The 16,823-nt window shown below is 24.5% G+C and overlaps 3 protein-coding genes across 3 annotated transcripts; 1 reads left to right on the top strand and 2 right to left on the bottom strand.

Annotated features, from left to right (window-relative positions):
* Positions 1-5,506: 5,506 nt before the first annotated feature.
* On the top strand, positions 5,507-8,109 carry PmUG01_03013600 (conserved Plasmodium protein, unknown function; the record flags this gene model as incomplete). Its single annotated transcript, XM_029008761.1, has 2 exons — positions 5,507-5,939; positions 6,281-8,109. 2 exons carry the CDS (start codon positions 5,507-5,509, stop codon positions 8,107-8,109), a joined length of 2,262 nt encoding a protein of 753 aa, XP_028859356.1.
* A 1,251-nt stretch (positions 8,110-9,360) lies between these two features.
* Positions 9,361-12,735, bottom strand: PmUG01_03013500 (conserved Plasmodium protein, unknown function; the record flags this gene model as incomplete). The annotated part of the gene is made up of 1 exon (XM_029008760.1): positions 9,361-12,735. One exon carries the CDS (start codon positions 12,733-12,735, stop codon positions 9,361-9,363), a length of 3,375 nt encoding a protein of 1,124 aa, XP_028859355.1.
* A 2,143-nt stretch (positions 12,736-14,878) lies between these two features.
* Positions 14,879-16,024, bottom strand: PmUG01_03013400 (ubiquitin specific protease, putative; the record flags this gene model as incomplete). The annotated part of the gene is made up of 1 exon (XM_029008759.1): positions 14,879-16,024. The coding sequence occupies one exon, from the start codon at positions 16,022-16,024 to the stop codon at positions 14,879-14,881; it is 1,146 nt and encodes a 381-aa protein (XP_028859354.1).
* Positions 16,025-16,823: the final 799 nt, after the last annotated feature.

Here is a 16,823-nt window from a genome sequence, read left to right as displayed (position 1 = left end):
AGCAGCTGCTGAACATGAGGTGAAGCAAAAAAAAAGTACGTGAAAAAAGAAAAGTGCCTTTTTCACAAAATCAAATTGAAAAAGATAAAAAGTATAAATAATGTTGCAAAAATAAGTAAATGTCCAGAAATATAAGAAAATGTGTTCATCTTTTACTAAACATTTTTAACACACTTTATTATGCTTTCTTTAATTTATTGGCAGCTTTGAAAGATTTTATGCCAATATTTGTAGTATAACTTTTACTGTTTTTTCGTTAAAATTCTTTTGTTTCAAACCTTTTTGTGTAGCTCCATTTTGTATTACCCTTTATCATTTTACCCCCTTTTGTGCTACCACATTTTATTTCTATCTATTTTTGTATCATTACATTTTGTTTGACCCATTTTTATTTCATATCTTTTTTTTTTTTTTTTTTCGTAAAGTTTACAATCAATAAACATGCTAGGAAAAAAAATATATAAATAATAAATAGGACCATAAAAATTACACTGTATTAACTAAAAGAGCAATTTTTGAAGAAAAAAAAAAATAAAGAATAAAATAATACTATAAATATCCAAGTATGTTGTGACTTATAACACGTTTGTTATTATGGAGTTTCTTACAATTCTCCTTTTTTTTTATTTTCAAAAAATTATTATTTTAGAGCGTTTATTTTCATAAGTATACATGAGATTTTTTTTGTATGTATATTTATATGCATGTTCATGTCTAGCTTATGTTAAATGTTATTTATTCTTTTTTTTAAAAAAAAAAAAGAAAACGAAATGAAAGGACGAACAAAGAAGTTATAAAACACTCGTGTCAGAAATAGGAAAAAAGCTGTTATGTTTATATTAAAATGAATGAATTAATAATAAAAGAAGGAAAATATAAGGATATTTTTATACCTTAGTAATAACTTTAATTTTTCTTTAAGCTTTCGGGTTAAATGTTATTTAATTTTTCCCGATTTGACGGCTCTTTCACGAAAACGTTTTATTTTAATATTATACATATATATATATATAAATGTATATTAGTATCATTTTTTTAGCATGTGTTATAAAGGGACAAAAAAAGAAGTTTAATTTCCGTCCCTGCCATCCCCTCGTTAGCATCACATCGATCTTTCTTTTTCTTCGTTTTTTTTTATTTTTTTTATTTTTACACGTCCAATTTGTAAATAAATATGATTAAATCAAATTTATATTTTTATCACGGGGCATCTTTGCAAGAAGTAAAATAGAAGACGTGTATTTTTTTAAAAAATGTTTTATGTGAATGCGAGCACTGTACAATAGCTCTATTTCGATAAAAGAATTTTCAATTATTTTTAAAATGTTTAATTATGTATCCTTAAAATTCTATATGATTATGAAAACGAGGATAAAAGAAGCAAGAACATAGTAGTGCGAATGTAAAATGGAAGATACATATAAAATTTTTCACATAAGTTGTAGTGAACATGTATGTATGTATACGCATGAAAAATACTATATCTGAACTATCTCTAATAATAATACCTACTGCATGTAAAATATGAGTGAACACACAAAAACGATAGAAAAATAAATTGGGCAATTTGAACATTTACACTATTTTGTAACTATGATTTTTGTAATTTAATTGCTTATGCTATTTAGTAAATTTATTTCCTTAAAAAAGAAAACATTTTTCAGGCATTTATATTAAAAGTACGTATATATATATATATATATATATATATGTATATAAAATATACATAATTTATATATATATTTGACTAAAAAAGCAAGATAGCAAGGTGTGAAAAAATAAAAAAGGCAAACCTTGCTGAATTGAGTTCATGTTCAAAGCTGAGCAGCACTAAATATGTAGAGATATGATGATTCGATTTAGAAAAAAAAAAAAAAATAAACAGTGAATATGATGTATACATATGTACACATATACATATTATTTATACTTATATACATAAAAATATGTATGTTTATATGAACTATATATATTTTAGATCGACACTTCAGTTAAAATTTAAAAGCTGCATTTTCTTAAAAAGAAAAGGAACGTTAAATATTATAAGAAAATTAAGATAACAAAAAAAATAAAAAATAAAATAATGTTATTTTTTTCCATGTTCATTTATATTTTTTATGTTTTGCTTTTTCTTTTTTTTCATTTTTACAAAATGATCTTCACATATAACTAATATTGATATATGTATTTATACATATACAATTCGTAAAATTGCAATCGTATGTAAACACATTAGAACATAATATTTATTTTGTTATTTCCATCCATTTGTACATCGCTTTATACATTTTTCCTATTCCTTGTATATTTTTACTTTTTAGTAGTGTCATTTTATAATTTTTAACACAATATTTAAATCTTTAGATTTGTGGAAAAAGAGAAAAAAAAAAAAAAACAAGAAGAAGAAATACCTAGATGTATATAAATACTTTACTTTTTTTGTAGTTTTATACTTGTAAAATGGTATTATCTATAAAACTTTACATACTTATATTAAATTGATGAATACAAGAATATAAAATAGGATGATCGTATATTATATTCTTTTTTTTAGAAAAAACAAATTATATGTTAAAATGAAAAACAGAATATATAATGCATACTAAAAAATTTTTTTTCCTTATTTTATTCTTTTTTTTTACATACTTTCAAGATTATTTTAAAAAAAAGTACTACAAGAAACGTAAATAAGTATTCATATAAATATATATGTGAACAGTTATACATTTATCTATATGTATATTTTTTTTTACCGAATGAACATTAAATTACTGTAATTGTTGTGTCTAATCCTTTTTGTGGGTTTTTATAGATAAAATTTTTTTTAATTTTTTACATTTTATTTCCGTAAAAGAGGTTTAACATAGCTTATGGGCTATACATGTATATTTGAATGCGTACATATATATATACACATTGTTACGTGTATTTATTGTTCATATATATATATGGATATGCGTGCATTTGCCACCATTACTGCCTTATAAATTTTGAAAAAAATAATTATAAGCTATACATATCCAATGACAAGGTTATTTATGAATATAGTTATACTTTAGAATAGATATAATTGTGTATTTTTTCCATTCCCCCTTTTGTGTAAGTGAATTACACTTATTTTAAACTTTTTTGAAATGGCAAAATAAACATTAAGAGGGTGTTACGTTTGATTAAATTTATAAAATTACCATAAGAAGTGCTTTATAATGAAACATTTTTTGTATAAATTCTGCTTATTATGAATGCTCATATATATAAGCATATATATACATATATATATGTATATACATAAATACAGCACATATATTTGTGTTTGCATGTAAATATATATATATATATATATGTATTAAATATTCACCTTTTTATTAACATGTAAATATCGAAGGAGTAATGCCTTCATTTCTTCTTTTTTTTTTTTTTTTTTTTTTTTGATCAACCAGCTAAGGAAGTCGGGCTTCTATATATGATATTTAAATATATATGTAACAATTATGTAGAAGTGAATTTATCTGCTTTTTTTTTTTTTTTTTTTTTTATATATATACATATATATGGCTACATAGATATTAGAATTTGTAAAAATTTAAAACCCTATTTTTGTTTAAAATAAGGTAAAAAATATATTTCATAGAACAATTATGACCTTACGTTATTTTTATGTATTTTTTAGTACAATTTTTAACATACATATTTCTTGATAAGCCAACATACATGTGTATATGGGCATAAGGGCATATGTGTATATGTATAAAATAGTTTTAAGCATTTTTTTTTATTATTCTTAAATTGCCTATGTTTAAAGTAAACCTATAATTGCATTGAAGATATATATATAAACGGATTTTTATGATCAAGTGAACGTATTATCATCCTTACGTTATGATAAAAAAAAAAAAAAAAAAAATTAAAAATAACAGAAAATGTAAAATTGTAAGTAATACATAAAAATGAATGTAACATTATTATTACATGCGTGCGTATATGTATATATGTGAATAAATAATGTTACAATGCAATCATTATAATCGTTGTATTTTTTCTTTTCTTTTCTGTTTTTTTTTTTTTTTTTTTTCTTTATCATAACCCCACATTCAAATGTTATATGGAAATGCATAAAATTTTTAGTAGTAAGTACATATAACATATTTTATTTTCAGTTTTTCTCTTTTTCCATTTTTTCCTTTTTTTTGTTTACGTAACATAAATTTATAAAGAAAAAGCACAATTAAGCTATTTAACAACAATTCATTAGACAGTAATTTATTGCCAAATATTTTAGCAAAATTATGCTTGATCATTTGCCTGATTTTTTTTTTTTTTTTCCATTTGATTTATTTGGATTATTCCCCATTTTTTAAATACATTCAGCATTCATCAAATAGTATATAATAATTGTATCATTATGTAATTTATTTTTGCTTCATTTCTACTTAATGCTAATTTTTTTTTTTTGTCGTTGTGTGCTGCTAAATTTTTACGGACGTATATATATATATGTGTATATGAGTATCTACATGAATATATTTCGTGTATTTATTTTTCAAATATAGTATTAAATTATATAGATGAGAAAGCTGGGTTTTTTATTATACAATAATGCAATAATTTATTTTTTACTAGTATAGATACGTGCTAGGCGAAATATGCCGCATGTAAATAGTTATTGTATCGTTCCAATATTTCTATTGCATATATATATGTATATATGTGCATATTTAAATGGTAATATGGATGACTGTATATATGCAAATTTCTGTGGTTATTTGCTTACACGATTGCACTTTCATAAGATTACACCTTTAAACGATTACACAATATCCCTTGTTCATTCCTTTAATTATCATTAAGAGGAAGATGAGCAAGTTGTAATTCTGAAGTTAAATAATAATCATAGATCATGTCTTTTTTGTAAAAGACATATGTTTATTGTCAAGGCACGTACATATTGTCAATAATTAATTTATCTTAATTTTAAAAAAGATTGAGTAAATATGCATACCTATGTTCTTTTCTGTTTTTCTTTTTCTTTCCTTCTTTCCTTTTTTTTTTTTATATAACTTGAAGAGATTTTTTGTGACGTTGTGAAAATAAAAAAAGTACATTTTTATTATCGCTAGCTTCATTTTCTTTTTACATTTATATTTGATTATGTTTAGAACAATATAATTTTGTTATTTTCTTAAAGTTTTTTTTTTTTTTTTTTCTTTTTTTTTCTATTATTTTTTGCATATCTTTTTTACTCTCCCCCCCTATTTTGTTTTTTGCAATATTTTCCAGAATTTTTTTATTTTTTTTTTTTTTCTCCCCCATTATTTCTTTCAAATCCTGTTGATGTTATTTCTTCCTATTTTGTTTTTTCCTTTTTTTATTTTTATTTAATCTGTTTTGTGATAAAAAAGACATTTTCCTTATCGCATTATACATTGTTTTATGTTTTTACGTTTATCTTTACATTTCTACCATATTTTGTTTCCTTTTTTTTTAAAAAAAAAAAAAAAAAAGTATAATGTATGCGCATAAGGAAGAGCTAAAGAATTACTTTAATGAAATAAAATTAAAGGGTTCGTTTTGTTATGATTTTAACACAGGGGACTCACGTAATGTTGATTATATAACAAAGTTAAAATGTGATTTACTAAATAGTTACAATAATAGCGAATTAAATGATATTGACAATTTTAAGGCACATGCAAGTAATGATGTAGAAAATAAAAATAGTAGTAAGAGAAATAACAGTGGTAGCAGCAGCAGTAGCAGTAGTAATAATTATAACAATGAGGGAAGTAATGGCATTGAAGACAGCAACAATGATAGCAGCAGCGGTAGTAAGCATAGGAAGGAGTTGCTTAACCTTTTAGACAACATCAGCTATTTAAATGAAAACTCGTGCTATAATAAAAATAATTCATACAATAAAAATAATAACGCCCCTCCAAAAGGTATTAAAAAATGTAGCTTCTCATAATATGAAACGGTGCATATGTTTCTGTCGTTGTTTCGTACTGTTATTCTTATGCTACAGTGTTATACGTAACAATCGTGCTGTACTATTATTCTTTACTACCACGCTGCAATGTTATTATATAAGACCGTACTGCGCTGTTATTATTTAAGACTCGTTCTACACAGCTATATTTGTCTGCGACGCTACACTGATATTGTTTACAACCGTGCTGCATTATTGTTCATATATTTTGAATATTAACATTTTATCTTTTTTTTTTTTTTTTTTTTTTTTTTTTTATTCTTGCCATCCTTCCTTATTCCCCCCATCGTGCAGGAAAACGAGAACTCAGTCAAAATGATTATTTGAACATTAAGAAGAGCAGATTAATTAATAATTTGAATTACTTCATGCGGGTGTGTTGCAATAAGAGTTCGTACATAAAATTTATAAATCATTACTTCAACATAATATATAGTAATAGTATTAACGTATTATTTAAGTATGAGTGTATCTTACAAAAGTTTGCAGAGCAGAATGAAAAAAATTTAACAGAAAACGATTATTATAACGGATACATAAACTTAAATAAGATTCCAATTCTAATGAATGAATATAACTTACTTAATGGTATGAAATTAGACATAAATAACAATCAAGAATATTTAAAAAATAACTCGAACCTAGAAAGTAATGTATTAAATTTTATCAATGTATATGATAATTTAACTGTTAACTTTTTTAATCATATATTTACAAAAATTAATAATAATGAAATGAATATACAAAATTCTAATGTTGACTATATAATTCATAATTTTCTTCAAAAGAAAAAGTTATTAAAAGAAAATGTATTTAATTTATTATTAAATATTAGTGAGTCTTATGAAATAAAGTACTGTAATGTTATTACTGATTTAAAAAATGATGAACATGTAAAGGAAAGAAATGAAAGAATAATTTTCGAAATGTTAAAAAATAAAGTTGAAGGAAGATTTAGCAATTTTAATAAGGGAGAAGATTTTTCTAATTATGATGATATCATGAATAATGACCATGGTAATAAAAATTTCAATGCAGCTTACAATTATGACATTGAACAAGACAGTTGTTCCAAAATTAATAATAGTACTGAACCTGATAATTGGTGTAAACCAAAAAAAGGAGAAATGTATGTTAAGGGAAATAATGAAAACATGAACATGATTAAAGGAAAGGAAAGTGATACAACCAACACTTTTTGTAAAATAAAAAGTAGTAATCTTAGTAATAGTAATAGTAATAGTAATAGTAATAACATGACAAGTAATAACACTGATACCACTACTACTTCTGTAGCCACGACTGCTACAGTTGTTACAGCAGCTACTGTTTCCACTGCTTTAACCACTGCGACGGCTGCTACCGACTGTGTGGGGGGTGTTTCAGAAACAACTATCAGTAGTAGGGTGAATCATCATAATGATGAGGATGGTATTGCTATTGCGTATTCGACGGGTGTCGATATTTCAATAAACTCTTATAGTAATGGTGTTGAAAAAAAGGGGAACGTGTTCCTAAATGATATGAAGGAAATGCTAAACAAAGAAATTGGTACCTATGATTGTTGCTACAGACAAAAGGAAGAAGGGGAAGAAAAAGAGGAAGATCATGATGACAATGATAATGACAGTTCGAATGACAATGCAAATGACAATATGAATGACAATACCTATGACAATGATGATGAACATGCAAACAAGAATGCTAACGCGATAGATAACATATACAAATTCCTTAAGAACAATACTTTTATTCCAAATAATAATATATATACAGATTTTGTTGAAAATGGTAATGACATATTTTTAAATAAAATAAAAAAGAGTGATAAAAATGCATATTTCAAATTAATAGAAAAATTTGATCGAATGTATAATATAATAAATGAATTTAAAAGTAACCTGAAAACTAGCCCAGTGAACGAAGATACTATAAATAATGATAATGAGAATTTTCAGAAACATAGAAAGAGAAAATTTATTAACGATGAATATGAATTGAAAAATGCCAATCATACGAAAAGATGTTTAAGAAACTGTAATTGTAAAAAGATTCAACCCGTTAAAAGAAGTAAAAGAATTATTAATAAAACTGAAATATCAAAAGGAAAAAAAATGAAATAAGCAGAAATGGGGAGATTGAGAAAATTATGCAGTGCAAATATCTTTGTTGTTTTTAGTTTTTTTCTGTTTATATTTATACGTTCTTCATTTTTACGTCGCATTATTTTTACGTCGCATTATTTTTACGTCGCATTATTTTTACGTCACATTATTTTTATTTTATGTTATTTTTATTTTATGTTATTTTTATTTTATGTTATTTTTATGTTATGTTATTTTTATGTTATGTTATATTTATATTATTTTTTTTTTTCGTAATTTTTAAGTACAAAATTAACCGATGAGCAATTATTTTGTTTGTCAATATTGAGTGACTGAATCGGCTAATAAGTGAATTTTTCTTATTGAAGATGCGTTTCGGTCATCCTATGCGTACGTATATATATATATATATATATATATATATATATGTACTTGTGCACATACACATATGTATCCATACAAATGTATACATACATATATATTTATACGTATATACATGTAGATGCACATATACCTTTGTGCCTTCACATCCATCATTGCAACTTTTGCTTCCTTTTTTAAAATTTTTATGATGAAGAGAGTTCAAAGAAAACATAGGGAAAGAGATTATCAATTTAGAAATCTTACCATAAATTATGTTCATTTGTTTTAAACATATATATATATATATATATATATATATATGGATAGATAGATATATAGATATATAGATATAGATAAATACTTGTGTATGAACTGATCTACTGCTTGAATGCACATGAACATATGTGTTAATTATGTATATATTGATTATACGAAGTAATATATGCAACAAGTGGATATTTTTTTCACAGTAATTTAAAAAATAAAATAGTATAAAGATAAAGGAATGTGTATTTTTTTTTTTTTTTAAATCCTTTTGTAAACCATTTTTCAAAATAAAAAAGGTATCTCGAATATTTTGACCACATATAGAGAGCCATTCATGTGTAGAAATGTGAAATTCGGCAGAAATTTTTTTGCTTGCACAATATACATGTATATATATAATATATTAATACACATGTATATGTGAGCAACTGTTGGGTGATATGGATATACAAGGTGAGCAAAAAATAGAAGCAGGGATTTTTAAAATGTTTTTTTTTTTTTTTTTTTTTTTGTTAAACATTTTATAAATAATTTTTCTCTTTTGTGTAAATTAGTAAAAGCAAAATTGGTATTGTGAAATAAGACATAGTTGCAATAACTTTAATGATGTGTGATAACTCATACAGATATGTTTTTTTATCACAATTTGTTTTTTATTTGTTTTATAATTTGTTCCATTTCTTTTACCAAATAATACTTATCTACTTTGTGTGTCCTATCATTTTGCAGAAATCTGAATAACTCTTCACTAAGTTGTTTTTCATAATGACAAGAAAAATCCACATATGTACATGTATGCCCTCTAAATCTCATTTGTGTCAATTTTTTTGTTGAATGTAATAATATATTTTTTATAACTGTATTTTCTAAATTGAAAAAATAGTTTTTAACTATGTTTTTTGTTGGAATAACGACGTTTTTATATATTTCAAAATTTAAAGATTTAATAGTAGTATTAAATAAATACATAAATTTGTTTTTCATTATATTATTGTTCTTTATTAAATAAATATACGATTTTTCTAAAAACAGGAATTTTAAAGAGTTGTAAATCGAATACAGTAACCCATAGTATGTGACATTAAAATGAAGTTTGTAAATTAATCTTTTATAAATAAACAAGGTTATTATAGTATCCTTTTGATGATTACTATTTATGCGATAGATGTAATCATAAATCATATCCATGTTTTTATTCTTAAAATCTGTAATATAGAAATACTGAATAAATGGGTTATGAACTATATTTATTTTAAATTTTAGAATGGACCTAAATAAATTTTGTATTTGATAATAAATAATTTTCTTTTCGTGCAATTCTTTAAAGAAGTAGTAGCTTTTTTCAATGTAAAAATAATTGTGTTTAAGTAAGAGTAACCATTTATCTTTTTTTTTCATTTTTTTTAAAGATTCATATTTTAATAGTGTTGAAATAGTTAAAATGTTTATTGTACAAATTTGTTCTTCTTCCTTTGAATAGGATTTTTTTTCTAATTTTGACAAAATTGAATTTAATTTTAGAACAATTGAGCAAATGATATACTTTATAAACATATTATTTTTTATGTTTAGAATCATTTTTTCTATATAATAATCTAGGACTGTTATTTGTACATCGTTCAGTTCATCATACGCGTAGTTATTAACCCAATAGTTACTTAGCTTTTCCGTAATCATTAACATGAATTTGTTGTAGTTACGTTTAAAGAACTTCCTTTTAATTTTATTTATTTTTTTGATTATATCGAATTTGTTAATAATTTGTGTAGTCATATGGATGGGATATTTGTCCCTATGTGGCGTGTTCTGTATACAGCTGTTCGGTTGATAAAAATTCCCATCTGAGCATCTCTTATCAGGATTATTGTTTTTTACAGTGAGAATTTCATTTCTCTCTAAATATTGGGTAATCCTTTTTGATCTTCTATGAACATAAGTAATAACGTTGTATATAAGCAGTAAGAAAGGGTAAAAAGCGTCCAGATAATCTAAGACACATATGATACACTTTTTGTATGTACATATAATATCTTTTGCTTCTTCATGGGTAAATGGAGAGGTATCATCGTTTAAGTAAAAATGGTCAACAAAGTAATGATATCTGTTCAGAACGAATAAATTAAAATGTATTTCATTAGAATGGTAAAGGAAAGAAGAATTTATAAATCCTGATAAATATAATAAAAACCGAAAATAAGTTAAAAAAAAAATACAGAAAAATTCAAATTCGTAGTAATCCATTTCTAATTTTATATCATATTTATTATTATTTAATTTTTCACAAAAATATTTATTTAATAGTTCGTTATTTCTATTATTGTTGTTAAAAGGTGTACCATCGGATGTTTTAGAACTATGTATTTCCTTAATAATGTCATAACATTGTGTCTTCAAATCATCTCTACATTCTCTATTTTTTGATCCTTCCTTTTCAAAATACTCTGTAATTGCATCTATAAATATACGTTTTTTATAGAAGGGAAGAAACAATAATATTTTTCTTGATATTTCATTTTGTATGATCCTTTTTTTTACTTCATATTCTTTACTGTGTTCCTTATCCTGTTTGGATTTATTTGAATTCTCATATATATTTTGTTCATTATTTATTAAGCAATCTTCTCCAGATTTATTATCATCAATATTTGACTCCTCCAATTTGCTGTTCAGGTGCATGCAATTTAATTTATCCCCATCATTATCATTATTATCATCAAAAACTTTATGTATCTCGAACGTTTCCATTATGTTAGGATTACTCATCAAATTGTTATTTTCACTTAAACACAAAATTTCCCCATAATGAACTCGTTCTAACATTCCAATGAATGTACTATTGATGTTGTTATCTTCTTCAGTGTTTACACTTACAACTGTTAAACTACTATTACAAGTACTGCTTTGCTCGAGCAGCTCACTGTCGCTTTCATAAGTGTTTTCCAACTCGGTAGGTTCACAATTTTTACAGATTTCACTGTTGCTGTCATTTATTTCGCTGCTGTTAATGTCATTTATTTCGCTACTGTTAATGTCATTTATTTCGCTACTGTTAATGTCATTTATTTCGCTGCTGTTAATGTCATTTATTTCGCTACTGTTAATGTCATTTATTTCGCTGCTGTTAATGTCATTTATTTCGCTACTGTTAATGTCATTTATTTCGCTACTGTTAATGTCATTTATTTCGCTACTGTTAATGTCATTTATTTCGCTACTGTTAATGTCATTTATTTCGCTACTGTTAATGTCATTTATTTCGCTACTGTTAATGTCATTTATTTCGCTACTGTTAATGTCATTTATTTCGCTACTGTTAATGTCATTTATTTCGCTACTGTTAATGTCATTTATTTCGCTACTGTTAATGTCATTTATTTCGCTACTGTTAATGTCATTTATTTCGTTGCTGTTGCTATCATTTATTTCGCTGCCGTTGATGTCACTCATTTCGCTGTTACCACTGTTCTTCATGTCATCGTTGTTAGTTACATTCATTACATTTTCTTCTCTTTCATTATTAACTATAATTTTATTTTCGTTTTTGTTTTTTCTTTCATAAGTGGAGTTCTTTTTACTTCTTATAGTTCTTCCTTGTGTCTGTTCTAAGGATTTTCCAATTTTCCGGAAGGCGTTACTTATTTGATTTCCTTTTTTTTTGTTGACATTTTTTTTATCTTCATGCCTGAATTTTTGATGTAACGAAATTTTCTCTTTCTTTTTGGAAAAGTGTACAGATTCATTTCTTTTATGGTGTTTGGTAATTTTTGAAGCCTTCATTTTTCCTGCAAGTTCAGAATTTTCTATAATAGTATTTTCCCTTTCACTATATGCACTTCTTTCATTCGGTGATTTTTTCTCTCTCTCCTCTCCATTCTTAGTTGACCTATTCTTCCCCATATCTTCAGTTTTTTTTTCGCTCTCATTACATATTTGGTTTATTTCCAATCTCCTCTTTTTTCCTTTACCACATTTATTTGCTTTCGTTATACATTTGGATGATTTTATTTTTATCATTTTTTGTATTAATGTTCTCAAAATTCTTTAAAATGGTGTTTCTACATTTATATAACCTTTAAAGTTTTTTTTTTTTTTGTTCAAGATATTTTCCTTTTTTAAACTTGGTGGAAGTTTCGTCTTTCCTCAAAGATTTTAGCAATTCTGGAAGTTGTTTAACTGTGTTTTCGTAAGAATCCAATATGTGAGTGAATAAATACATATACGTACATACATACATGAATATGCTTACATATGAGTAAATGTATGAATGTATATAAGAATAGACAATTTGTTTGCTACTTATATGACTGTGTTATCATGTGGGGTTCTTTACAGGGTATGCATTTTATTTTACACTTAAAAAATAGTTAGATATTGAAATAGTATGATCTCTATTCTGTGTATTATTATTTACATTCTCTTACTTATTTTCTTTCTATGTATAAAATGAACACCCAAAAAGGCGCTGCATAGATATAATATATATATGTGTATACACTTTCAAATTATGGAACTGAGAAAAAAAAAAAAATAAAATAAAATACACATATATATATTCCAAACAATTCGTACGATGTACAGTATCTTCTGATTAACGCGTAAAAATATATCATAAAAAGAAGATAGAAATTTATTAGACTTCTATTTACTCTCCGTGTCTTAAAAAAATAAAAGTAAAAAGAACAAATAGACGTTTTGTTTTGACAAATTTACTATTATTTACTGCTACTACTTTAGGTGTATATTACTATTTTACTATGTTGTAAAAAAAAAAAAAAGAATTCTAATATATAATGAAATGTTATAATATGTTCATAATTTTATCTTTTTTTTTCTTTTTTTTTTTTCTAACGTCTATGTGTATGTATAAAATCTCTATGAGTATCACATTCTTTTATTGTTAGAAGAATGCCAAAAAAAATGTACTATTATCTTCATTTTTTTTTTTTTTGCTTTTCATGCAGTTATACCTATGAGTTATAATGAAGAAAAAATAATTTTTTCTCTCCGAGTATGAGAATTTGTACTCAATAACATATTTGTTTGATAAGGTTTTTTTTTTTTTTTTTTTTTTTACCTGAATGTTTTTCATTTAATCTAACTAATCTGCGAAGTCTTATTCGCGTGAATCATATAATTAGTTTTCATTATAGAAGGAAAATAAAAACATATGAAATATGAAAAAAATTCATGGCAGTTCAAAAATGGGAAAAAAAGAAAGTGAAAAATTCAAATACTTATTATGTCATATGTAACCTACTAGTTTCTTTAATTTTTTTTTTTTTTTTCATTTTGATATCTGTAATTTTGCTTTAAACAAAGTTATACAAATATATATAAATGCACGTGGACGTTTATCTATTTATAACTAGGAAAAAAACACAAAAAAAATTAAGAAAAATACGAAGATACTTATAATTTTCTAATCCTTGTAGAATTCTCAGTGTAAAATAGACATTAAAAAAGCTATTTAAATATTGCACTTCTATCTTCAAATATGAATTAAAATAGAAAAGAACACATGGGAATAATGGGATGAAAAAAGCGCTTACCAAAAGAATAGCACATATAAATACGTATTAATGCGTAATTATATGTATGTGCATGCAGGCGTACAAATAAGGGTATTATATAGTCCTTACTTATTATTACTATTACTTTTAAATTGTATTCGTGAGATTGGTGGGAACTTACTCATAACTATTTTGTACATGCATATATATATATATATATATATATGTATAAATACAAACATGAATATTCGGCAAACGCAAATTGAGTTGAAAAGAATTGATACGCTTTATATATAAAACGTATATTATGGCGAACAATTTTAAAACGAACACAAAGAATTATGAGCATTCTAAAAATTGTATACGTTTATCATATGGTGTTTTCCATGTGAGCTATATTTAAAAGGTCTTGAGTGTTTGTTTAATAGGGTGTTTAAATATCTTTACCAGTGTTGTTTATATATATATATGTACACACATATAGGTGTTCTTGTGCATAGGCAAGAATTTAGCAATTTAATATTTTTGTTTATAAAAAAAATTGAGGTTACTGAATATAATTTTTCTCTATTTATTTTTTAATTTTTTTTTATGTATCACAATTTTCTCCCCTTCACCCTCTGTACTCTAGTTTATCGACGTTCATTTCATAGAACCCTCTTGAGTAGCAATAAATAGATGTCGCTAATGTTTTCAGGATTGTAAGGATTGGTTAATTTTTTAATTTTATCATCATTACATTTGTAGAACCCATCATTATATTTAACAATTGCTGTGTAATGACCATTGTAACTATTCCCACTATGGCAAATAATGCTTTCAATTACATATTTAGAGTTAAATAAAGACTCATGATTGGACATATGTAAAAATGAAGTAAAATCAATTAACCCATCATATGGTAATAAAACAGTAGTGTCTATTTTTTTTATTTTATTATTATAATAATTTGTACATTCATATGTCCATTTAAATCTTTTTATATAAATAATCATATATAAATTTGGCATTCTGTAAATTCCTTTTTTTATGCGGCTGCTATTTTTTAATTTACAAATATTACAATCGAGATTGCATAAATCATCATTTTTCATTATATTATTTCTTAACAAGTCTATTAATGTTGTACTTTTCATATGTTCATCTTCAAATTCTAGACCTAAATCAATACAAAATTCAAAACTATATCTAGTATGACCACAATTAATACAAGTAATACTACAAATGTTTTGAAACCCTAACAAATCAGTTATTATACTATTATCCTTATACAAATATTTAACCCAATATTTATCACCAGCCTTTTCTTTATTGTCTTTATCATCTAATTTAATATCAAAATTTTCAGGAACATTTATATATCTATTACACTCCACATTGATGTAGTCTAATAGCATTAGTAAGAACTCGTGTGCATCATTTTGTGCATTAATTACTATATTTGTATTATATTTTCTTATTTTTTTTAATATGTTAATATGTTTATTTGTACATAGTTCATTTTTATGCATATCATATGATTCTTGTACTAAATCAAATAGTGTTCTTAGAATTTCTCCTTTATACTTAGACTTTGTATTATAATAGATTTTATTGAAATTTTTTAATAGATATATACACAACGGCTTGATAGACAGAAGTAGCTGTAATGATGCATTGCAGTAACATATATTCCCGTTATTATTGAAGGACGTCGGTCTTCTTTCAATATTCTTAAAGTCATAATGTTTGGAGTAATATTCATAATTTTTCATACATAGTAAGTCAAAAATATTGTTTTCCGTTAAATTCATTTTATCTCATTTTATTCTATCCACATGCAGAAGCTCAAAAAATTGGGGTTGATGGGATAGAGGAAAGGGTGTCTTGTAATCGATTCTTTGTTCTTGGTGCTTTATAGATATCGGGCTTTCTGCCTTTGTAAGTAATTACGGTAAATAAAATGGATATTATATATGCATCCTTTTACAGTATAATGTATTATATTTCTCTTTTCCAACTTTTCGTATGAATTTTTTTTTTTTTTTTTTTTTTTTTTTTCACAAATTGGAATAACTTTTAGAAGAAAACTGATTTATATATGATATATACAATTTTAACTAAAGTTAAAAAAACGTTTTATCGTCTTAGTATAGGAACAGCTATCGTTCACCTTATCTTTTGAATTGTTTGTTATGTATTGTTTAACTTGAATCATGAATCTCCTACTTCTTCTCACTAAAGTTTTTGTTCAGTAGTTAATTTTTAGTGTACATATGTACATTTATGCATATTAGTTTTCATTCCAATGTACGCATATAGGTATATATATATTTATATGCATGTATACATGTGTACATGACAATTCATGTTTTTTCCTCCCGCAATGGTGTTATTTTTGCTTCAGGTGTTACTTTTACTATTTAAATGCAAATATTTGAAGAAAAACTATTTTTTTTTATAAGTTTTTTAACTGTAAGCTTTTAAATTATATTGGAAGTACATTAAACAAATTTAAAAGGAAATGAGTAAAAAAATAAAAAAAATAAAGCATAAATCGTATATGGTAAAACATAAAGTATAAAGAAATAATGACAAAACAATATAAAACAG

The sequence above is a fragment of the Plasmodium malariae genome (genome assembly GCF_900090045.1).
Source record: "Plasmodium malariae genome assembly, chromosome: 3".
Taxonomy (NCBI): Eukaryota; Apicomplexa; class Aconoidasida; order Haemosporida; family Plasmodiidae; genus Plasmodium; species Plasmodium malariae.
This window is presented reverse-complemented; position numbering and strand designations above follow the sequence as displayed.